The sequence below is a fragment of the Geospiza fortis genome, unplaced genomic scaffold (assembly GCF_000277835.1).
Source record: "Geospiza fortis unplaced genomic scaffold, GeoFor_1.0 scaffold171, whole genome shotgun sequence".
Lineage (NCBI taxonomy): Eukaryota > Metazoa > Chordata > Aves > Passeriformes > Thraupidae > Geospiza > Geospiza fortis.
The window spans coordinates 6,928,515-6,954,375 of record NW_005054313.1 but is presented as its reverse complement, the minus strand read 5'-3'; the positions used below and the strand labels follow the sequence as shown (position 1 = coordinate 6,954,375).

General features: G+C 39.8%; 1 protein-coding gene across 1 annotated transcript; it reads right to left on the bottom strand.

Moving 5' to 3' along the window:
- Positions 1 to 933: 933 nt before the first annotated feature.
- Positions 934 to 25,861, bottom strand: AQP9 (aquaporin 9). Its single transcript, XM_005419673.2, has 6 exons — positions 25,631 to 25,861; positions 14,870 to 14,996; positions 11,228 to 11,365; positions 8,998 to 9,116; positions 7,171 to 7,388; positions 934 to 2,257 (listed from the first exon to the last, which is right to left on the bottom strand). Exons 1-6 carry the CDS (start codon positions 25,730 to 25,732, stop codon positions 2,095 to 2,097), a joined length of 867 nt encoding a protein of 288 aa, XP_005419730.1. The 5' UTR covers positions 25,733 to 25,861; the 3' UTR covers positions 934 to 2,094.

Below are 25,861 nucleotides of genomic sequence, written 5' to 3'. Positions count from 1 at the left end.
CTTTTCCGAGCTGAGGGCAGCCCTCAGACTGGTTCTACCTCTGTAATCCCTCTGCAGACACAGAAGGTTGGCAGCACCTGGGAGTGCTCCTGCCCAGGGGCAGCCAAGGGGGGAGAGACAGAGCTCACTGCAAGGATGGGGAACCCAAAGGACCTGTCTGCAACTGCATTTGCACCCCTTCTTGCTTTATGTGGTTTATCAATACACAGGACAGAGGATCTAGCTTGTCTCTGCTGCCAAGAAAAGGTTCAAAATTAGGACTAATTTTCACATTTTACTTTAGAGTCTTCTCTGCTCAGACTGAGAACTGTTTCTATAAGCTCTCCCTTCTTGTTCCTGAGACTGTCTAGCCAGTGATACAAGGATGCATGGATCAAATGTGCATGGATATAGCAGAATTTAACCCACAACAGAGAGACTGAATTAAATAAGCATTTTGCAAAGGGCTAATATGTCTCTGGGCAGCCTGAGCTCATTACAGTTATGTAAGTTTTCTTAAAAACATGATTAAAATTTGAATTATAGTCCCCCAAGTATGCTGCAAGATCTGACTTGGAGCTGCAGCAAGCAGAGCTTTGCTTCATCTGCTATTTTTGTTCCTTTGCTGCCATGAATTTGGCATGGCATCCCAGGGAGTGGGATCAAGACAAGCAGTGACAAGGCCTGATTGCTTCAAATGCTGAGGCAGGTTCTGACCATGGTATTTTGTAAACGTCTTCTGCAGATACTGCACCAAAGTGCACAGGCTATTAGTGGCAGCACAGAGGGCTCCTCACTTGAGAGGTGAAATCAGGAATGCAGTGTGGAATTTGAGAGAACAGAGTTCTAGAAATCCAAAGGGAAGAGCACCCTGAAATGAGTGAATTGAGTGGTGCTGTGAAGTTTAGCCATGAAAGTAGCTCAGGAGCATTGCTGAATCAGATGTCTGTTTATTCATGATCACCACCACCACCATGGATAGATCCATACATAATAGAAATAAACTTTGTTTTAACTGAATACATTCAATTCACAATGATTAAGCAGAAATAATTTCATTTTCAAGGCTGGATATTTAGGAAGGAGGATATGTCCAACCATTTCTCTTTAGTGAGAGATAACCACACATCAGAGCTCTGATGTGGATCTGGCCTTCCTTGGGGAATTCAGATCTAGGACTAGCTCTGAGACCAGGTTCTAATTTTAATTACTGCTCCCACATTAAAAATTGCTCCCACAATGCAGATGAAATCCACCTATATAAATCAGCAGCAGCAGGACTCTTTAAAGCTTATACAGACCTAGGCTTTGTGCTGACCTCTGCACAGCATCAGCCCCTTGCTGGGCCATCTCCACAGGAATGAATTGTATCCAGAAAGCACAGCGGAAGAGATGCAGATTAGTATTCTACATAAGGCTTTTAATATTGGGTAGCATAAAGGCCAAGTAAATAATCTAAAAATAACTAAGCATTAATGCTGTGAAGACCCTGTGCAGAAGTTACCCTTTGTCTCTTTGGTGCTGATCTTACAACAAGCAGTTTTTACCTTTTGTGATCATATTGTGAATTACTAAACCTAATCACTGAGGAGTTGATTTCTTGTTGATCAGAAGTGGCTCCATAAACTTTAGTAAAGTTATTTTAAACTGTTTCAATTGGCGTTTAGCCAATTTGAGTATTGTTTTAAATGTTTAGGCGAGCCACTCTTAAGAAGTGAGTGATGCTCTTGCACATTAATTCAGCACTGAACTCATTAACTAGCTATACATGCAGTTTTGTATCAATATCTCAACTATTTTCAGTTCATTAGACAGCATGATTAAGATCACATGAGTTGAATTAACAAGTCAGTGTATAATCTCACCACAATTGCATCTAGAATAACTTGACCTAAAAGCCATATGGAAAGGACAATTTAGCCTTCCCATACTCAAGATACCAATTTTGAATATGATCAGCCCAATGTTTCATGGAAAGACTTCAGTTGTGAACTTCTGTACAGAATGTCTGCTTTGAAAGGTGAATTTCTAATCAAGACATGGGTTTCATACAGTGGTCCAAACAACCATTTGCATAAAAACTGCACAACACAATGACAGAAAATTCTTCTCTTCTTATGCCATATTGGTCAATTCATATTTAGTGTGCACATCATTTTCTTCTCCTGGCTGAGGATCTGAGTGATGAATTTCAATAAAAATGACATAGATCATTGCTCCAAGTACACCTCCCAGCAGAGGTGCAACTATAGGAACCCACCACCAATTATTACCAGCCCTGTAAGACAAAAAGAACAAGAATTAGTGTTATTTGTTACTCTGGTGAACACCTTTCTGTCACTGAACAGATCCAGTGGTGTGCCACTTGCTATACTGTAGACCTTTCTATTTTGTCTCACATTTCTGTAAATGGGTGACCCCCACCCTACCCAGGCTGGTTCTGATGGAAATGCTAAATAAGAAGCACCAGACATGTTGGTCTGTGTGCTGCACTTGCTGTATTTTAGAAAATAAGGCCTTTTTACTGCATGTCTATGTGGGAACAGTGGATGATTTCTCCCTTGTGAAAAGCACATTTCACTGGCTTGCAGTGAAATGTAAGGGCACATATTTATTGCCCAGCAATCTTGACTTGTGCTGTCCCCAGATGCTTGTGAATAGATTTTCAGGATGTTACAAAAGTGGCTTATTTCATCTGCATGAAATAAGCCAGGTTCACCCCTGCAATAGTATTATACCATCTTCCTTTTGGCAAATGTAATAGATTAAACTGAATTTTGAGTAAATTTACCTTAAGCAATGTAATAAAATAGAGTGACTGTAAAGCTGATTATCCTTGACTGGAGTGGTCAAGATTCATATTTCATGATGTAGTATTTTATCTCTGTGTTTAAAATGTGGTGTCTTTCAGCAAGAGGCAAATAAATGCTTAGAAGTTTTATACACCTAAAACTTTATCTTAGAATTCTTTGTATTTACTAAGAAAGTCCTGCATGCTGATTCCACTGAAATGTTTACATTCGCACAATTACTAAGAGTTATTTTTAAGTATGTAGATTTACAGGCATATTTAAAGTAAGACTTCCACTATTGAACTGAATAAAGCAATAAATAACCTTTTTATGCAGGAATATTGGGCTGGTAGAATTGCTCTCATTTTCCTAGAAGTCCACATTCAGACAGTAAATAACTGAATATCCATATCAGAGCACAGTGTCTCTTAACTGTACTGATGCATTAAGGTGTTTTGATTTGATAACATGCTGTATTAATTGAATTTGTGAGTCTCCAATCAAAATCCAGCTACCTCAATTTCATGCTTATTGAAAATGGAGGAGCTTTTTTTTTCCTCCCAGAAATACAAAGGGACAAATTAATCTGTAAGAGGAACTTTACAGGAAGCTACAGGGGAACTTTTAAACTGTCAGGATAGTTGTTCAGCACTCAGTTGTAGAGCTTTATGCAGAAGTGAACTTGTGTTTGTCACAATGCAAGAATAGAACTGGGAGAATATTGGTGCCCTCTTGATTATACTATTACTGCTTGTTCAGAAATGCCTTGCATGTGTATGTTTTACCTTTGGAATTATTTCTGTTTGGCCCTGAGGATATAAAATAACTTCTGATGTTGTTTTATTGAGTTTATAAATCTGTTTGGTTTTGAATCACGGATGGTTGTTGAGCACTTGAATTTCTGGAACAAGCATGGACTAATGTTTTATTGAATTAATCAGCAGAACAAAAGCTTTATCAAGTATTTGCATGTATTCTTCTGCACGGGCGTGTAATGAAGATGTTTCTTGGCAGGTTTCTCTCAGCCTGTGCCATGAGCTGGCCTGCTCAGCTCCTGCATGACCTTCTCCAAATCACGGTCTGTGTTTGGAGCAGCTGCAGTCAGCTGTGTGCTGGACAGCCTGTGCTGAGCTGCTGGGTGTGAAGCCTTTGTGGAGGCTGCTGCCAGAACTGCAGTGAGGTCAGCCCGGACCAAGCCGAGCAGGGGTTTCTGTGGCACTCAGTGTCATTGGCACAGGAGCAAGAACTGGCTGTGACAAGCACAGATGGGCAAAGGCCCCTCAGTGCCCTCAGCCCCCGGCTGTGCCCCAGTGCCCACACAGCTTTTTTTTAGCAGGGCGCCCAGCCCTGCCTCTGCCATCGGCAGGTGCTGCGTGTGCGGGGAGGAGGCAGGAGGGCCTGGCCAGCAGAGCTGAGCTTGGCTGCGGGAATTCCCGGGAAACTACAGCATCTGAGCCACAGGGACGGGGAATTTAAACTTGCAGATCCACCTGTCACTATCCAGCTGCCGCGGGAAAGGGAGATACTGCTGTTCGTGAGGTAATCCGGGCTGCAGGGCTGCTTCGGGAAAGGGAGTTCGTGAGGTAGTCCGGGCTGCAGGGCTGCACCCCGGGAAGAATGCTAAATACTTCTGCGGCCGCTTTGGCACCCAAATGCCTGTGCAAACCAGAGATTGGCCTCCTGGCCCTTCCCGCGGTGCAGTTCTGTTCAGCGCTGCCGCCGTGTCCCCGGTGCCGGCGGCCACGAGGTGTCAGCGTTACCGCGCCGAACCGCGCTGGGCTAGCCCGGGCTGCCTTCGAATGCTGCCGCCAAATACTGCTCTGGAGAGCCCTACCGCTCTCTCTCTCATTGCGGTTTCAAGCTCGGTTTTGCTTGTCAAAATCCAGTCTGGTATTTGGGCTCAATGCTCTGGCTGTTTTCTCACTACAGACAATACTTTACTCCCCAAACTTTTCTTAAGCTGATCAGAATATTAAGCCTGTGCTTTAGAAAGACTCTTGGTTTTCTTAGGGGATCCTTTAACCAAAACAAACCATCTGCATGGGCTAGGGAAGCCACACCATAGCTTGTGTCTTTGGGCTTGGTTTTGGGAAAAATGCTACTTCAGGTGTCTTAGTGCAAAATGTAGTAACAGCAACATTTCAAAAATCCCTGCTCAAATGCTTTCCTATCATCTGGACAATTCCATGGTCCAGCAGAAGTGCTCCCTTCCAGTCCAGTTCCCTGCCTGAGAACATAATAAAACCAGCATTTACTATACCTTATAGCATGAAGAAGGGAAGAGGGGATTTCTTGCTGTGAGGTAATTATCTCTATGTATAGCATTTGCTTGGGAACAGTGTAGAAAGGCTTGCTATTATGTATCTAATCTATTCAAAAGTGAGGGTTTCCTGGTGGTCCTGGCTGTTCTGTAGGCAATGCTTGACCATGGACTCAATTGCCTTGGGAGATGCTTCCATCCTCCTCCAAAGGACATTCAGTGTCTCCTGAGTATTTCCTGCTGCTCAGTTTGTTCAGCACTCCCCTCATGTCTCTCTGGAGGCTTCATGCTCAGCTCCCAGTTCCTGGACATGCCTTTACTACAGAGCTTAAACACCTGTCTCAAGGTTGTGAATTCCATTTAAATGAAGATATCCAAGGTTTATTTGTCAACTATTGCTGCACCACTTGAAGTTGCTCAGGTACAGCAGAGCAATCAGGCAATTTAGGATCCTAACTACAATCATTCGGACTTTTTCTGTGGCTCTTCCAGCTACCTAACAAGGCTCAGGGTCTTCCTAAGTCTTACCTGGATCTGTGCAGTAAATAAATAAGAACATATTCCTGTTGTATCATTCCCTTGGACTTGGTTATAGCTGTAGCCTTTCAACTGAAGGCAGGGAGGAAGACTTCTTCCTCATTTTTTTGCATCCCTTATATTGTTGTAAGTTTATTCTGGCAAGGATCAGAGATCTTGTATCTTATTTTTTATACTCACATTTTAAAGTTTCTTAACAAGGTCTTTCCAGTGGGACTGCATTCCCTCTCATATAAAACCTTAAACTACGCTTGGAGAGAGTCTATATTGGTGTAGATGTTGAGTTTTCTTGTAAATTTTTTCATGTAAATGAGTATGACCATACTTTAGAGAGAAGGGGAGTTCACAGGTATTCTGTGACTAGATCACAATACAATCAGGCTTCCAAACTTTCAGGAATGTAATAGCCAACTTCATAACACATTACTGATTATAGACTCACACAATAGCTAATACCACAGGCAACAACTACTTGTGATTACACAGCTGTGAGAGAGGAGAATCCTGAGTGTGGGCTGTTGCTCTGTGTGTTCTTGTTTTTTAAAAAAAAATGCAGTCCCATGGTGCAGTGGTAAGAGCTGCTGGGGAGGAAAGGTTTGGATGTAGCCAGACCAATGAGCTGATCTCTCACCAGAGCTGGGCTACATCCAGCCTTGGCTCTGTGGTGTGGCTGTGTGCCTGTCCCAGCTATGCCATGCCTGGCTTTTTCTTGTATAAGAAAAGCTTTGCTACAGCTTTCCTCAAATAAGGTACATGATTTGTGTAAATAGAAATCATACTGAATAAATAGAGATTATTTGTGCTTCTTTTATTTCTTGCTAAAATAAAATCTCTACTAACCAGATCTCTCCAGTGGCCTGCAGTACTACTGGGGATTCCTACTTGTAAATAACTGGGAAAACAAACAATACAGAAATAACCCAAAATATCTGCTTCCTGATGACAGATTACTCTTGCTTAGATACCCCAGAGTGCTTCTTATCCTGGCTACGTGCAAGATGTGGATTTGATGTGCAACTAATTAGCTGTGCATTGGGCCAGCCAAGAGCGTGTGTGTGTGCACACAGGGACTGGAGAGGGCTCTGAAATGTGGGAAAATGAAGGGAGCTTTTCCATTCACTCCTTCACTCCCAGCCGGGAAGTCAGGCTTTTAGATTGCTGTATATTTCTGCAGTAATTCAGAAGTAATCATAGGCTAAATCAATCTGATATGTCTCTGTTTTTTACAGCACCCAATAAATATTTCCACCTAATTCTTTCCTGTTTTTTTTTTTCCCCTGAAAGCTGCAGGACACAAGAAGAAAGCACTCATATTTTCAGTGACCTCTAAGAAGCTCTAATATTTTGGGAAAGGTCTTCTTGAAACAATGATTGATATTAGAGATTATGCATGTTTGATTTGCCCTAGGAGCAGGAAATCCTCTTTAAAGCCCGGTTCCTAGAGGATATCTGGCTTAAAGTGCATGAATGGCTGCTTCTGGTATGCAAAGAATTACCTGTATGTATATAAAGTATGACTTGGTACCATGTTGAATCAGGATCTTACTTTCCTAGAAACATTTTTAGCCAGGAGCATTTGGCTTCATCTCCAGGCATACTTACGTGAATACTTCCATCCCCCATCCTGCAATGGCTGTGAAGAGCCTTGGGCCAAGATCCCTGGCTGGGTTCATGGCACAGCCACTGTTCATTCCCAAGGAGCAAGTAAGAACAATTATAAGAAGTCCTACTGCAATTGGCTCCAGGCCCTTGGGAACACTGTTATTTTTGGTGTCAAAAATAGCAAATATAGCCAGAAGAAGAACAGCTGTTGACATCACCTGGCCAAGGCAAAGAAAAGAATATTGAATAAATACATGTAGATTCTTCCCAATAATGAAAAGAGGGGCTATGTCAGCTTTGTGCATTGGAGTGGCTTAGGGCTGGTATTTAGTTTTATCCCACTATATGCAATAGCAAAATTTGGAACTCAGTGCCTTTCTACTTCACAGTAATGAGAAGTTTTGATATCTGTGCTGAAAGACAAAGACAAGAAATGTGCTGAGGAAACTTGAAAAAAAAAATCTGCAGCAACAAGAGGATTTAAAAGGCATCTCCTGTGTGAGGTCTAATGCTTTGTTTCCACTTCTTTTTTTCCCTGTCAATTTTACACTTTTATTGACTCAATTTTCGCTAGTTCTGCCGCTATAGCAATGCAATCAGTTCCATTGATATAGAAGTGTTTTATGTGGCTGTAGTTTATGCTGATAATTTAGACTAGATAAGCATCTCTTTATCCAGGTGTTGTAAAACATCAGAAGAAAAAGTGACATCTGTCAAGTCAAAACTGAACAGCTAAAATTAGGAAGTATTCAAATTAGGGTTGCATGTATAACTGTACCATGAACTCTGAACTACATATGCTAATTGAGCTGATGAAGGAAATTTTCTTGGAATTACTTCAATGCAAGTACAGCTCTGCTTAAATCAAATGCTTTGTCAATGTTGATTTTGCTAATAATTAACTTGATGGGAAAACAGACAAAAGCTTCAGCGATGTCAAAACATTCAATTTCTATACTGATTTGAAGAAGTTTGAGGGATTTAAAAATTATTTGGTTTTCATCTGCTTTTAAGTTTGTTTTGAAACATGCATGGGTAAAAAATATCATGGGGAAAATCTGTTGACTGATCCAAAAATCAGAACTGTCTTTCTTACAAAACTTCAAAACAGTGTTTAGATTTTTTTGAAGCCAGATTGCACAATCTTTTACGTAATGAATTTCTATGTTCAGGCCGTCTCTTGTTTTTCATAACTTACTCATGCAGTATTTATTTCATGTATTCCTGAAGAAGATGGGTAAGTTGATTAGGAGTATATAAAAGATATGAAACGTCATTTTTTGCTGTTGTGTAAGTGGAATTAAAGGACAAAGCTTAGAAATGAAGTTGAGGATTTTTCAGATTCATTCATTTGAAAAATAAATACTACAAATCTATCTGCAAAAAAGGTTAGAGAGGAGGCTTGTGGAAGCAGAAAACTCAGTTGTTCAGGGTGTGTTAAACTGCCTGCTTAAGCATTATTTAAGGAATAATAGGTCCACAAAATGGGCTGGATTTTGATGTAAGTGGACGTGACTGCTGAGATTTATGGAGAAACATTGATTTATGCTGAGCAAAACCTCTTACATATATTGCTTTAAAGACATTTTGAGTGTAACAATTAAGATGATGTATGAGAATGAACAACTTGAAAGTATTTTGCTTGTAAAATATTACTAAAATGTAATCCCCTGCAAACAGCATTGCATTCTCATTGTATTGTACAAGGGGATATCTGGCTGAAATGGTGAGATTTGGCACACTTTTTAGATGTGTGGTTGTTTACTGCTTGGCTTTACAGTTTTTTTTACATTTAATTTGTAGAATTAAGATAGCAAGTGCGCTTACCTGATCTGCAAATCCATTTACAAGGGACAGATAGGGAGCTGGATATGTTGCAAAGATTTGTGCTGTTGCATTTGGTCCTGTGACTTCAAGTTTTCCATCGCTGTACTCCATAAAGGCATCTGTAGAAAAAAGCCAGCAACTGCTTGCACTCCTCCATGAACTTTTCTAGGTTTTCTGGAACTGGAATTTATGTGATAGGTCTGTGCACTTCATGTTCTCAACTGAAACTGATCTCTAAGGTCCCTTCCAACCCAAACAATTTGGTGATTCTCTGATTATTTTTTTTCCTAGGAGCCCCATTATTGGATTTGAGGTGATGTACTCCTCATACCCTTCTGTCTCATTTCTCCTCCTGTGCCTTGAAGTACTTGTTTCATGTACCACAGCTTTCCAAATGGGGCTGGTTTTCCCCTGCTCATAGCTCCAAACTCAGTGCCAAGGAGCATTTTCTGAGTACAGATGTGTTATCTGCAAGATGTGCTACATTTTTCATGATGACCCAAGAGATGCACAGCATCCTGATGGTGCAGTTGTGGATTCCCAGCCAGCAGGAAGTACTGCTATTCTGTTTGACAATGGTGCAGTTTTAGAATTAGGAAGATATTAAATGGGATACTCAAATCTTCATAGACAGACATGAGTAACAAACTGTAATCCATTATTTTATTAGTGGATCTGGTGATGAGATGATACTTGTGAATAAAGAAATGGCTCCCCATCTCCCATGGAAGTTGTGGTGAGGGTGGTAAGTTCCTCCTAAACCTAGCAGATAAATCTATTTCTCCTTTTTTCTGTTTTTTTCTAGCTTTGCTTAAAGCCACAACATAAGTGCAGAGAATTTCGGTTGTTTGCCTAGATCAGGCTCTCATTTGAAGTGTCAGATAATTCTGTGGCATTTAACTATTATGGGGGGGGAAAAAAAGGGATGACCTCCTATATTTGTTTTTCTACCAGTGACTACTTTTCAGTGAACCTCAAAGAGTGTGAAAGTCCTACAAGTTGTAGGAAGTAAAAACTACAGAAGAGATTTAGAAATTAATTAGAGCAAGAGAAGGACTTGAGCAGAGATAGGGATATGAGAAAATCCTGCACTCCTGCGTATGAGGAAGATGTCCCTAACCTAGACCTAAGCTTCCTGCTTTGGCTCCCTTCCCTACTGCTGCCCTTGTGGCTGAGTACAGTGACTCCCCTCTCAACCCTATGTATATGGTGACACTGCTGCATCATGGCCACAGCCCTAATTCTCACTGTCAGGCTTGAGGAGAACTTAAATTCAGATGAAAATCCTGTTCTAGAATTCCAGTACCAAATTCTAACACTAACCTTAAAAAAAGTAAACAACTCTTCCCAAAGCAGTTCTCACTGTTCCTAAAGATTTTCCTCTTTGGGATTACTGTGGGTACTGAGCCCTGAGCTGACATACAAGGGGCATTTCCATTTTTGTTCTTTCTCTGCTGCACCTAGACCCAGCATGGTCTGCAGACATAATGCCCACAGGAGGGAGATGTTGGAGGAGATGGGCTGGGCTCTGCTCTGGAAGCAGAGTTTTGGAGCAGGGGGTTGGTTGAAGAAAGTGATCCAACCAAGTGGATTCAATCAGTCAGTTACTGTTCTTCCCTTTTCTGGTACACTGTGTAAAAAACCCTGTGCCTCAAGGATAAGGGGGAATTTTTTTCTTTTTCCCTGTCAAATATATGACCTGTTTATCACTGTACCTGGAGTTCATTGCCTTGGAGAGTCACCTCTCAAGGGTGGTCTGAGGTTTGGTCAGGAGGGACTTGATCTCATATCCTGTAGCCTCAATGAACGATGTTGGTGATTCTTGCCTACAGGCACTTGTAGCAGGTCTTTAATGTTTCTAATTTGCCTGGAAGATGGATAGCCCCATATCCTGGCTATTAAGTAATTTTAAATCCTTACTGAGAAATACATGATCTCAGAGTATCTGATTTCCCATGAATAATTTTTCTAAATATCAGAACATTTCCTGGAGTATTAAGTGTTTCAGTAAATTTGTAGCATACCTGGAATGTTCAAGCCATTGTTTTTCCCTTCAAACTCTTTATGCTCTTTCCTTTCTTCTTTTTGTAGCTTTTTTGTAGCTTCATTCCTGCCATTAGCCCTGTGTGAACAAGAGTCCTCTGCCTGCCTGACATTCATTGAAAAATTGGGGCCTTAGAGACTGCCTGACCTCTAGTTTGTCCTGTGAGCATGTCTAAGGTGTACTCACTGTAATAAATCCCAAAGACAGCTGCTGCTCCAATGAATGCTCCCAGGAATTGTGCTAATATGTAAATTGGTAATTTGGTCCATTTTAATCTTCCAGTCACGCACATGGCTAATGAAACAGCTGGGTTTATGTGACCACCTGAAAAATAAATCAAAAATTAAGTTATGTGGATGACTCAGATACATGAGAATAGGTGAAGGATTTGTAAAAATGTGGGCACTTTTGAAGACCAGAACAGTACATGGTTTTCTAGATGTTATTTTGCAGTTAAATGGTCACTGCAATTAAACTGAAACAAGTTGGATGAAATCAGAGGAGGGAGGGCAGAAGCCACTAAGATCCATCTTTACTCTTGATGCTTGTGGACTGTGCTCTTTTTCAGACTGCTGTCCTGCAGTATGTAACTTACAGAGAACTTTTCCAGAAAAATAGTAACCTGCCCCATTGGCTGGGATGGGAGGGTCCCTTATTCTGCATGTATTCCCTCTCTTTGAGGCCTTTGGCTTTATTTTTAGGGGAAAACTGGGGCAGAAGAACATTCCTTTAGTATCCCAAGCACATATTAGGATTAAGGACTGTAACTGGCTTGAGTTTGTATGTTGAGACAGTTCTGGAGTGCCCTGGATTTAAGTCATGTTTGTGTCCCTGTCTACAACCTGGGGTTACTTAGGAACTCAGTTTTCATGGAGACAAAGTCAAATAATGTCAGGGTGTTCAGTTTCATGTTGGCTGTTGGTGAGCAGTGCCTGGATGGGATCTGGGGGCAGGACTGCATAGTCCTTTACCATGTTTCTATCTGGTTCTTGTGCTTTCCCGAAAGGTCCACGATAAGGAAACTAATAAAATAGTTGTGCTGAAACAAAGTTCAGTTTCCTGTGAAACTTCCTTCCTTTTTTTATTCAGGAGTAGCTACATCTGAACTCACGCATGAAAAAGATTTCAGTAACATTGGAATTCTTCATGGCAATTTTAGTTTCTAAAATATATTTATTATGTCATTTGGTCTCTTCTCTCAACATCTTTTGTCAACAAAAAAGGTGTATGCTCCTGGAAAATTTCATTGCTTACAGATACATGGTTCCTACTTAAGAAACACAAATTCCCAAATAAATGAACAGGTACTTCTTTGTAATAAATACTAAATAATAAAAGCCCCACATTTTTCAAAGACATAGGAGCCTTTGCTTATTTTCCAGATAAGGGCTCATTTCAGTCTGTAGGAATATCAGAAAAAAATGGCCTTTGTCTTTGGTAAAATAACTGAAAGAGCATGTCCTTTATCTGTCAGAGATTAGTGATGGAGAAAGGGCTTCTGTGTACAGTTTCTGTGTTTGTTTGCACTTCAGGTCAGTGAGTCATTATCTTATGAAATCCAGGCACCTTTGATACATAATGAACTGACAAACACAGATAACAAGCTGGATAAAACCTTCTTTGTAGCATTTCCAAATGCTGACCTAGTAGCACCAGTCTTGAATTAAAAGCTGAATTCCTCACTGTGTTTCAAATTCTTCAGCACAGAGCAAATAGATGGATGGCACCTAATTTAACAGCCCTTCATGGGAATTTTGATTAATTGTTGTCTTGTCTTTTGTTCCTTACTCTGGCTGGAATTAATAATTTTCCTTTCTTTCAACACCTGATTTTATTCCCCACCTGTATATAATACAGGGTGACTATGATGGCCAGGACAAGTTATAATAATATTACAGAGGCCTAATTAACATTAAATATGGAAAGGTAAAGTCTAATTGAAGGCTCTCATGTTGACATAAGGGAGTTACAAGATTCTTGGTTCCTGTGCCACTGGTTTAGAAAAAAAGTTCACTTTGGACTCCTCCTTTGTAGTTGCAGTGATCCCAGTCATGGCTCTGAAATGCTAAGTTGGATAAAATAGGGGAAATTATCTAGATATTGAGGAACACTGGATGGAGGAAAATTAAAAAGGGGAATTTTCCTAAATAAAAAACTGAAATTCACCAGTCATGCAGACTATATATTTTTTTAGCATTAATTTAGAATTACATAAAGAACTGATGAAAAATATTTTAGCAGTACCTAAACATGAGAATTTGACCCAAGAGCCACAGAAATTGCTAAAAAATTCTACATAGGAACTTGTATTCTGAAGTGTCCACTAGTAATCGTGTGTTGGATAATAACAGCCTGTTGAAATATCTGTTCCTATTTTTTCACAGAGAAAATGCACTGCATGCAGAATCCTTTGTCATGGGAAAAACACAGGAAGCACAATACTGCAACATCTGCAACTGCTCTGCCCTGCTGGGGTTGAACTCTAATTTTCTACATAATGATGGACATGAATATCCCTTAAAGGTGCAAATGTAGGACAGGTCTTCACAGGTTTGTTTTCATGATACTGCATTAGAACAGTTTAGCTGCCTCCATGTAAACCCAGAGCTGTAGTTAAAAGTTGTTCAGATAATAGGAATGTGCTGCTGAATTAATTTTGTGTGATATTAAGGAACAGTTCTGGTTTGTGTCAATGACAGTGACAAGACTGCCTGTTTTGTAGAACCTGGAGCACTTTCTAATGTGAGACTTTCTAATGGAAACCTTCTGCATGATGCCTCTGTAAAAGAATTTGTAAAGAGAAGAGAAATGGCCACAGTAATTTCTGTTACAGCAACTATTTCTAATGTCCTAATTAAACCTAAAGAAATTTGTCCAGACCAACTTGATCCTCTTATAAAGGGTAAGAAATGCCTTTATGAGACCTGGAGTACAAGGGCACCATATGCTTTAAAGTTTAATATAAACTCTGCATACAACACAAAGTATTGTATATTTTCATGCACAGCATTGTTCTTAAAACCCATCATTTTCTATTTTAAAGGAAGACTTCAATTGTTAAAAGTAGTTATGCTAATGTTTCCAATCTTAGTTTGGCCAAATTGAATGGTGACGCTAGGAGACAAGGCAGCCTCCAATATGGCACCTGTGGACACTGGTTAGTTAGCTCCAGCTAAAGAGAGATTCCTGACCAATAAGCTTGAGCAAGTGTTACAGCAGAAATAAGGGGGATGGGACACTGACAGTGTCATTGAGTGTATCTCTGGTACTGAATCTTTCTGCTGTTTCTGCTTTCTATGGTCTGCTGCTTCTGTGAATAATCAGACAGGAACAGACTTGTTATTGCCAGTCATAGGACATGAAGAAATGAATTGCATTCTGTAAGGTGAGTCCTGTTCAACATACCCATTAGTGGGTCATTTTGCTTTCTGTGTAGCTGGCCACCATTTTATCTGGTGACTGCTGGATTGCTCTTTGTGGTTATTTCTTTAAACACAGTGCCTCTTCTGCCCAGGATCATCTCTATTGACAGAATTTTCAAAGCAACACCAAGCAGATTTCTGGTTTGCATAGAACACTTTCTATAAAAGCCAGAGGTCTGCCAAGGTTTTCACACTGGAGAATTTGGTGGGATATTTTGTCAAACACAAAGAAGAGAAGGAAATTAGAACACACAAGATTTACTCGCAAAACCCTGGTGTGGACTGTGCTGTAAGGATGCTTACTGTTCCTAACTCGTGATTGTTTATACCATGAATTGGAAACCCTTTAACAAGGGAGCCTTAACACTGTAGCAATAAATGCTATATAAGAAAAGAAGTCACTTACCAGAAACGCCCCCAGACACGTACACTGCTATGGTGACTGCCATGGCAAAGCCCACCGACACAGTCATGGGCCCTCCATGCGCCCCGCGGCTCAGCACGGCCTGGCCCACACACCCACAGCCCAGAGCCTGTGTTTGGAAACACAAGTGTCAAATCACAGCTGTGTCTGTCAAATGTTACTGGTTGTGACTTCTGCTCTCCTGGTATAGCTGCAAATGCTGTTGAATACTGAAACTCTGCTAGAATTTGTTGTGTGTGCCATTGCTGCCTTTGCTGCAATGCACGTTTGCTTTTTATTTTCCTTGTCTCTGTCACAGGGAAGAATGTCTGCTAATGAGGACCTCTCTCCACACAGAAAATTGTTCTCAGGCACAATGAGGGGATACTCATCAGAACTTGGAGCCCAACAAGATGGCACTGCCTCTTCAACAAAACTCCGCATCTGAAAGTGAAATTAATTCTGTGAGGTAAGTGCTCAAACTATGGATTGAGACAACTTTCTGGTATTTACATTGTGTGTTATTGTTATGCTGACTTTATATCATATATTGCTCTAGCAAAATATTTCACTCGCTCTGCAGCTTGAACAATTAACTGAAGTGGAGATATCTAAATAATTCATATTGAAGAATTCTAAATGGATTTAAACTAGTTTGGGATTTTTGTTGGTTCTCCTCAGAATAAAGTTCAGTAACAGGTTTAAATATTTGCTTAAGATGATATTTATTCAGTTTGAAAGCCTCTGCTTACCTTCAAGCATATGTTTAGAGCCTATTAAAGATGACAGGCAAGATATTCAAAGGGACGAAAACCTTGTAGTTTGAGATAGACTAGCTTGATCCATTTCTGTGTCTTTGAAAATCTGCTTTTTAAATATATGCCTATGTGCTCTGCTGAACAAGGAGCCAATACTCAATGGAAGCTCTCAAATAATTTCTGTAGTCTGAAAACTTTTGCTTCTCTGCAGCTGTAAGTGATGTGAATAATGCAATTTCTGGGATGTGAGTAGAAATATGTTAAGCAACCTTATTGCTTATTTTCAGTTGCAAGGCAGCTGAATTCAGAAACTGCAAAGTAATGGGAAAATCTGTATTGCCTTAGAAATAGACTGACTGTACCAAAATGATTTGGTAATCAAGGTTTAACAAGCAAGCCCTGCTAGAATAGATGCAGTTTAAACAGGAAAATCATACTTTTGTTTCCATTATTTCCCCAAAGGTTTTAGCTGATGCCAAAATGTGACAGAAAAGCTCTCAATAAAGTTACTCTCTTAACCAGCTTTTGAATGCAGACGGTGTTTCTAAGTGCCCCGGGACTGTGTCATATGCCCAGGTGCAGCCCTTGCCTGAGGTCATAATCAGGTAAGCAAACAAAACACTCACTGGTGCCAGAGTGTTGCAGCTCTGGTTATGTAAGGGTAGGGTGGTGTTAGATAGCCACAGTTTATTGGACTGTGTAATTAAAAGCTCCAGGACACAGTGCAAGCTACTGCGCAACAGATGAGGCACGCTTGTGTTAGCCCTGCTCTCACCTGCAATGCACGTGATCAGCACAAATGCACAGACAGCAAACCAAAATATAACACAGTGGAGTTGGTCACAGCTGAAATGACATCTCTTTTTAAACTTCATATGAGATTATTCCTAATGTGTTTATATGTTTAATATGGAAATAATGGATATGGTGGAATTCATAAGAATCTACAGGATGTGGAATTAACATACTCTAGTCATCACTTTCCAGATTTCTTAAATGGAGTATTCCAGAAACTGCACCAAGCAAGATTTTGGGGAAGATATGACTCAGATGGAAGAGCAAGCTCAGTAGGCTGCTCTGGGCCCCTGCACATACTGGGGTGCAAGTTGAATTCAGGCAACCAGCTCAATCTACAAGTGTGGTGTGCACTTGTGTTCTGAAATGGCACAGGCAAAGTTTTGCAGATTCAAAGGCCATTCTTTTGAAAACATTACATCTTTCTGTAAGGATGATGAAAAAGAGAACAAGGGTAGAGGAGATGGTTATAGGAGGATAGGAGATAGCAACATCTATGTATATCAACTACAAATTCACAAGAAAAGAGAAGGAAATAACGGAGGGAGGCTGTGGCTTCCCTTCCTTTATTACCAGAACTGAGGAGAGTCACACAGAACAGCTGTGCAGTCCTCTTGCATTGTAGCTCCTGCTCTGCACGTCTTAGGGAAATACACAAGTACAGATGCTCCACTTCTGTGCTAACCAGTCTCTCTTCTACAGAGAAAACATGAGCCAGCTGGAACACAGCTGCACTCAGTGGACCTGCTCATGTACAATGACTAAATGCTGCTGCAGGCACAATCAGTGTGTGCCCATCCAGGGATGGGAAAACTGGAGCTGAGCCTGCAGGTCTGAGCTGTGTCACTGTCATACTCTCTCATTTGCTGACCTTTTAAGAAGGAGAGAGAAAAGTTGCCTCATACCTACTGTAGTTAGGTTGGTGCAACTGGAAACTATCACCTAATCGTGTAATTACACAGCAGCAATTTAATACCTTGTAAGTCTTTGCTTGACTGAGTTAAGACCAACTAGATCACTGAGTTGTAATTAAATATTCTAGGATTTTAGGCCAAGATCAGCCATCAGTTGTACCCACATCACTCATTGATTGAAGCACATGGAGTAAATGGGAGTTTAATTTACATAGATTACAGCCAGATCTCTTTATCTTATCTTGTCTATCTTATGTTGCCAGGTTTTCTTCTTAGCAGTTGTCTATAGCCTGATCTGCTTAAAACTACTGGAGTACTTCCAGCACAGACTTTTTTTTTTTGTTCATAAGATCATTACTGCCCTGAAGAACATGCTTGGGTGTGGAATAGCTGTCTGAACCCTCTCTACCAAAAAAACTTGCTCCATAGCCCATTAGATCATTCTCTTTGTCTTGGATAACAAGGCTAATGTTAGGAAAGGAAAACAACTGGCCTTCAATGAGTGTAAGGTCCTGTTACTGTCTGGAAGCTTGCAGGATTTTCTGTATCCCACTCATCAGAGAGACTAAAGATCATTTTGCCTCCATCTTACTATTTTCAGGATTTTTCCAAATGCTTGTAATAGCATTTTTCAGTGTAAATAGGCTTTCTGCAAGATCTAAAACCACAATTTTAGGGAATCTATTTTTCTACATGGCCAGTAAAGTTTTAGACATCTTAAGGAATGCTTATATAAAAAAGCCCCCTTCTTATCAGTCCTAGGAGTGGTGTGCATTTATAGGCAGACCCTCTGACTGTCACATTAAAGAGGTAGCTGAGTTTTGAGCAGTGTGGAGGGAATGAGCTGTGCTGGACTCTGTTCATCCCCAGCTCCAGCTGTGGTGACACACCTGCAGGGGGTTCCACAGGTGTCCCTGCAGGCAGAGTGTGGCCTCAGTGGCTGCACAGATGATGATGCTGTGCATGAGTACAGGAATTCAATGTGTTATAAGGAATACAGTCAGCAGGTGCAAAAAAAAAATAATTATAAACCGCTCACTTTCAATCATGAAATGCTAGAAAAATAGTGGCTGTATTTGCCCTTCTGTGCAGGTAGGGATCTGTGCCTGTGAAAACTTCACAGCATTCTTCATGGTGTACTGTAAGCTTGTGCAGTTCCCCTACCCAACATTAATATTTCCAGATAGGATTAGCTACTTATAAAAGAGTAAATAAGCTTTTTACTTTGAGGCGTGCTAAATTGGTGGTGTCTTCCTAAGGGAGTGTGTTTTAGAACTCACTTTCATTTCCACTCCCTTCATTTACAAAGGAAGTCTGCAAGTCTGCTTAAGAATTTACCTACTGAATTTCATAATAAGATGTTTTATAATATTAGAAACTTTTTCCACATAGAGATGTATTTTTGCTGTGTATTACATAGGATCTTAATTCAATCAGGGTTCCTAAGCATTCTTTCAACAGGGACAGTAAGGCTAAAAGCAACAAAAAGAGAGACATGTTAGATCTTCTAAAATTCAGGGCATTAGCTCTGCAAGAATTCAGGTTACAGGAAAACCCTTTCAGGAAAGACCAGTCCTCATCCAATTTAATGTTTAATATTTGCTATATTTTGTTAAATCGGAGAGTACTTGAACTTTTAAAGGTGAGATAAAAAATACAGCTTACCAGTCAAGCTTACCAGTCACAGCTCTTATTTTATCATTAATGAAATGTTTTGGTGGGGTGGGGAGGATTTCTGTACATTATGATTTAATCAAGCTTAGGGCAATAAAAAGTCACTATATCCGTTCTCCTGATGTTCTTCTGGGAAACAACCAATATCCTCCTGGGTTCAGATGGATTTTAATGTTTTTTCAGACTTGCTATCTCATAAATAAGGGGTGCAAAAACCCCCAAGCCCTTACATTTAGTTAATTAAATAGTATAGACATAAGCCTTAAAATTATTGCCATTTTGAAACCATTTTCTAGTGACAGAAAGAGACATTACTACTTGGAGACGTAATTGTAAATTTAATAAAACTTTGGATGATTTGTGTATATAAAGCTTTAAAATCATAAATATCAGGTTCAAATTGATTTGTGGGGAAAAAATAGTGAAAATATCGAGGGACAGACTATGGTGTGTTATATAAACTGATGCTTTTAAATTTTGTTATTGCTTTTGCATATGAAATAGGAGACAAAAGTTTGAAATCACCTAGAGAGAATGCAAAAGTCTGCATTTTCTCATATTTTGTTATGATTAATATTGCACACTCCATCCTGAAATGCTAAATGCTTTTCTTTCCTGAATTACAGAGGGCAACTGGTTTGAGTCAGTTTCTTTACTGAAGGCTGTTTTTATTTTCTTAATAATTTTTAGAAATTCAGGAAAGAAAATGAAATGTAATATTCAGACACAAACTTTCAGGAGTGAAACAGTGCCTGTTGTATCTGGGCTAGAAAGAAAACGCCAGGCAAAGGAACCAAATCTTATCTAGCAGCCTTGAAGAGGAAAAGAATCTGTTCAGGTGCTGCTTCCCTCCCACCTTACTCATTTGTTCTTGAGCTATGATGCTTTGCTTCCTACCCCAAGTGACAAACTTTAAATCTTTCTAAACACCTAAAATATGTTTATTCTCTGCACCAACTCTGGGAACTGTAGCATTGAGAAAGTGTGCAAGAGTGGGCATTGCAGACTCTGAGAAAGGAGGATTTCTGTCCTCTCCTTGGAGTCTAAGGGTGCATGTTCCTTTTCTTTTACTCCTTCCTTTGGCTGCAGAAACAGGGGGGGCTGTGCCCTCATGGTTAGGAGTATATGGTTAGGAATAATTAAAACCTAAGCTGTTTGCTGTTGGAAAAAAAAAAAGGAAGATGGATACTTTTAATAGTAAAGAAACCTGTGAGGACTGGGTTAGAGGAACTGAGTCACATTTGCCTTTAAACTGGACCATGGATTGGAGAGCTCCCTAGAATTCCCTTTCAACCAGAATGCTTTATTGAACTGTTGAGATCACAAAGATATAAACTCACGTAGCACAAACTACGTTTATTGTCTTTTATTCTGTTCTCCAACTGTTTATGACAGCTTTAAAAAGTTATTACTTTTATTACCTTTCTTTTATTTGGTGAAACTTTTGAAAAAACACCTTGTAAATTTGTGTCTGTAAAACATAAATTCAAGTTTTGCACTCACAGTTGAATGTTGGAAAGATGCAAGTCTTCTGTAAGTCTCAGGCAGAGGTGCCTATGCTTCAGTCCTATAGATGAAACTTTCTGGGGAGAAGGGTATCCACAGAAAAAGGTTTTGGGAAATTAAGTTCAGCTTACTGAAACCTCTTGGTGAAACAATGAGAGTTATGTGCTGGGGCTGACATTGCAGAAATGAAGATAATTTTCTTCAAAGCTTTCATGTAACACAACATCTGAGTCACCTAAAAGTTTGAAATGTCATATACTGGGAAAACTAAGTTTGGATGGAAAAAAAAAGATTGCCATGATTTTTCAGAATGTTTTGCTGCCATAAATATTTTGGGGTAAAAGAATAATTAGCTAAACTTCCTTTCAAATTTTTCACACTGCTTAATATTCAGCTGAATTAAAGAATGACTTCTAAAACAGAAGGGCTGTCTAGAAAAAAAACCCCTGATAATAATAAGATTACAAAAATAACAACAGTATGCAAGAGCAGCTCCTTAACCTCAGTACAGCTAAGGGTCTTTGTTAACACTTTGTCTTCTGTTTGCAATACTGATTTAATACAGTTTCAAAAAGAAGAGTTTGTATGTCTTCACCAGAATCATTAGCAAAATGCAATGCCATCAAAACATATGCAACTGTATAACATTAGATTCATGGGTGGCATCTATTATTTATTGGTTGTACTATATTTTTGCTGCTAGAGACCCAGATGTATGGATCTCTGACATAAGAGCTGCTCTTCTAAGTGCAAACACTGCTAAGGCTCATGATATTTGTAGCATTATGTAATATTTTAAAAATTGAGTGATAGATTAAAATACCAATTATAAATAAGTTTCAATACTCTCTTATCTAGCTTTGTCAAACTTAAGTTCACTAAGAGCTAATTATACAAGATTCTGTACTCCAGGAAATTCATTGCTGATGGCAAACAAGGCAAGCTGTTAGAAAGTGCTGATATTTAATTTTTTATCTTAGAAAAAACTTGCTGTAATTTCATCCTATTAAAAAAAATTCTCCTTTTCAAAAAAATTTAGGACTTGGAATTTTTCTTTGTTTAAAATGTCTAAGTAGTGGTTTTGTGTTCAATGTTAAACACTTAGCTTTAGATCCTTTGCTCCTTAAGTATCTTTTCTTTCATGTGGTAGCATAATGTAATGAGAATTCTAATGCATGTTTAGAATAAGGGACATATGTTACCCTGCAGTATTGTAATTAGCGTGCACTGGAATGTAGGGCCAAAAGTAGATACAGAAAAATGGTTTAAATTTTAATCTTATGGACTGAGCAAATCTATGTAATGCTAATCTTGAAGATTTTTCTGAAGTTACTCAACTCTGCAACAGAACAGGAGCAATAACTTGCATAATGAAGTGGTCAGAATATAAAAACAAGACTAAAATATTTTGATGATAAATAGCCTTCTACATTAGCTGAGCTATTTCAGGGCTGTCACGTATTCAGTTCATGCCTGTGCCTTAAATCCTCTAAGCACACACAAACATTTGCTTCAATGGGAGTTGCAAGAGGCTCCCCACCTCCAGTTGGAGACCAGGCTTATAGGAACATGTATATAGGAATATATATATATAACTATATATTAGGAGCATATAGACTCCCCACTTGTATTTATGTGCTAAATGGAAGCCTGTGTTTTGTCTCAGCAAGGAAGTGAATGCAGCTCTGGTCTCTGGAGATCCTGGCTCCTGTGCAACTCCTTTCTGGGAAACTCTGTTCAGTAAGACGCTCTTGAGAGTGAAAATGAAATAGAAACTGTGTTAGGTGATCAGTAGCTGTTAAAGGAAGCCACATGGCCTATTTGGCATCTCCTTTTGGAACTGTTTCAATTCAGATATACTTAATGGTGTAAGTCAGAGTAAATCCCATTTTGGTTGAGAGCAATGCAGTCAAGTTCCAAAGAGGAAGTATGGAGAGGGGCATGATTAAAAGCAGAGAGGCAGTTGGATAGGTGAGTTCCAGCCAGACTCACTAAAAAGCCACATAAACCATCTATCTGCTGCAGCATGGCTTCCTGACTCTTTTGTGCTAGCACACAGGTGTTGTCCCCAGATTAACTCACAGAAGTCCCAAGAGGAAATGTACTGAACGAGTAAACGTGATGGAGAACTAAAAGCTCCCTAGAGAGCTCTTCCTCAAGGGAGACCTTTGGGCCAGTCTCATCTGCAGAAGGCTGAAACTGTCTGAGTCTGGGCTCTCAGCCACCAGGGTACAAACAGGCAGGTGTTCTCCCAGCTCAGGATGCTTCCAGGCTGCTGGAGTTTCATGTTTCTTAGCAAAATTGGGTGCTTTGCTAAGCAGAGAGCAGGGCTCATGTGGGCTGTGCCTGTATTATCAAGTTGTATAATGTAAGCACCTGAGAACCTGTGGATCTCTCAGGAGGGATTGCTTGGAACATCTCCAATCTGATTCACTGGACTGAGCATCCATTAATGGATTGCACAGCACATTTCTTGTCATTCTGGTGCTCACCTTCTACTTAATTTTCACCTGGAAAGAATTTTGTCTATGTGCTCTGAGTCCATGCTGCAAGGCAAAGTGCAGCATGCTAAGTAGGGCTGACTGGGAGATTTTATCCAGACTCTGTGCCCAGTGCCTTTCTCAGGGCTTGTTGTGTCAAATCTGTCCGACATTGCAGGCCACACCCTGAGGTGAAGGCTGGGTTTTTCTCTGATGAGTTATTCCACTTTCTAGATTTCCTGTTTGGAAAACAATGTTGCAAGACTGAGAGTTACCAAAGATGGTAGCTTAGGCTCCTATTAGTATGTGGCCTCTGATGTTATTCTTCAGAAAAATTACAAATAGCTGATTTGGAGGGAGGGAATTTCACCCGGCTAACTCCCAGCAGTGAGTCCCAGATTTGGGTGTGGTCAGTTAGCATTGGCTTCCAGACAGAGCCTGTGGCTAACAGAACTGCTGGCTCAGCCTCGCGCCCTGGCACAGGTGCTCTCCACAGTTTCTAAACCGCATCACAGCAACCCGAAGTGGCTTTCAGCAAAGACATGAATCAACTGTGCTGTAGGCCATGAACTCTCCTCTCCATTTGTAACAGCTTTAACACACAGTTCTTATGCTATCCTAGCACTAGAACTTCTTTTGCATACATGCTGGTTTTCAAAGATTTCTATCCTCTGACTTACCAGGGTGGCTCTTTCATTAGCTCCAATTCAAATTAAGGGTTTAATATTTATCTGTGCTTTAAGTGCTTACTAGCTGACACAGTTTAAAAGCAACAGTCATAAATAGAATCACAGAACAAACTAGATTGGAAAAGACCTTTGAGATCATCAAGTCTAACCTATCAACTAACAACACATCAACAACTAAACCATGGCACTGAGTGCCATGTCCAGTCTTTTTTTAGACACCTGCAGGGATGGTGACTCCACCACCTCCCTGGGCAGGTGATTCTAGTGCCCAATCAGTCTTTCAGTGAAGAATTTCTTCCTGGTGTGTAACCTAAACTCCCCCTGTGCAGCCTAAGACAACAGCAGAAAAGGCAGTTTCTTCACAATAAACACTTGGTACTGCTGCTATCTTGTGCAGTCTAAACACAAACTGAGGTATGCAAGCACTGAGAAAACTGCAGTGTAAGCCAGGTGAGGCTCTTTCATCTTTAAACCAAGACTGGAACTAGAAAGGGTAAGAGAAATTAGAAACTCAGATTGTCAACAACAATTTTGTAGCTTTCTACGTTTTCTACTACACTCATATGGTGAATATACTAGAAAATAAGATCTGGGTTTGCATTTCCTTTCTAGCCTTGTGCAGCATAATATTAAATAATAGCATTTGCTGTCTAATCTGCACTTTAATATGTTTTCTTCTCTTTCCTAATTTTATTAATGGAAAGAGGGGGGAGGATCTTGTGGCAAGCACAGAGTACTGGAAGTCAGGTGATGTGGGTTATATTCAGAGTTCTGCCACAGGCTTCCTGTGCAGGCTCCTGTAATCAGGTTTGCTAATATACAAAATGAAGATAATGACATTTCCCCTCCTTACCAGGGTGTTGTGACATTTAATTCATTAATGTTTGTAAAGTGCTCTGTGCTCCTTGCTTCTAAATGTGCTCCTTACTGTAATAACATCTTATGGATGGTATTAAATTTGAGAATAATGTTATTTTAGTGCCAGTGCACTTCAGTTGGCTGAACTGTAGTAAAGACCATAATTTCCAGTATTTTATGAGCTACTGGAATTTTTAGATTACTTACTTGAAATTTAGCTAATATAGTTACAGTTATAAAACCTATATCAGTACTGTGCCTGCTACTTTTTTTTTCCTTTTTTCACTGTGATGAAATATTTAGCAATAAGCAAGACTGCTTTGTCCACACTAAAAGGAGAAAGAAAGAAAGTTTGGCATAAATAGTCTAGTTGCTTGACTTCTAGCTCTGCTACACAGCCTGCTCTCTCCCCTGGTGAGTCACAGTCCCAGTGCAAAATGCACAGAAAAACTGTGCAAGAAATTAGGTAAAGAAATAAAAATAAAAATCTGGGGTTAAAAAAAATGGGAAATTTAGGTTATTTATCTAAGTTGTATCAGTACTATAGGACCAAGCAATATATGTATAATTTATGTTGTACAAACAAAAAAATTTTAAAAATCTCTGAAGGTTTGGCAGTGCAACTCCCAATAAATTCACGACAAATCATAAAGCTAAATTCCTATATTTCACAGGAAAACAACTAAAATTTTCTAAACATGCAGTACAATATGTTTGTTAATGTAAACTGAATCTGTGCATAAAATGAACTGCTGAGTTTTTAAAAAACAGGAGAGTATTAACAACATCCATTGTGCATATCTGGATTGTTCAGAGCGTGCTCCTTCACTGAAATTCCACTCCTAGATGAAATCTAATACCAATCAGACAATTGTAGTAAATAAAACAATCTGGTTTTTATAGGCAGTGATAATTACATGGGGTGAAGAAAGGAATTACAAACTTACCATCAGAGGAGCAATTCATTCAGGCTGTGCATGCTCAGGCTGTAGCCTCGCTGCTGGCACAGTACAAGGAAACGTACATGTCCCCTTACAAGCACTGTCCAACATTAGATTAGTAGGAAGAAAAAAAAGCATCTGACACTTACTATCAGTATAAAAGTTCCCAGGAACTCTGAGAGGGCTTCTTTAACCAAGCTGTTCTTCAAGGAAAATTTCTCCTTTAAACTCCTTTTGTTTTTCTGGCTCATTTTGGCTTCCTCTATTGCTGTGGTGCCCTAGTTACAAATACACACAAAATTTGTTCTGTATTCGTCCCTGCTCCAGCTGAACTTTGACACTTTTACTTAAACATTGAAATATGAGATTTCATCTTGCAC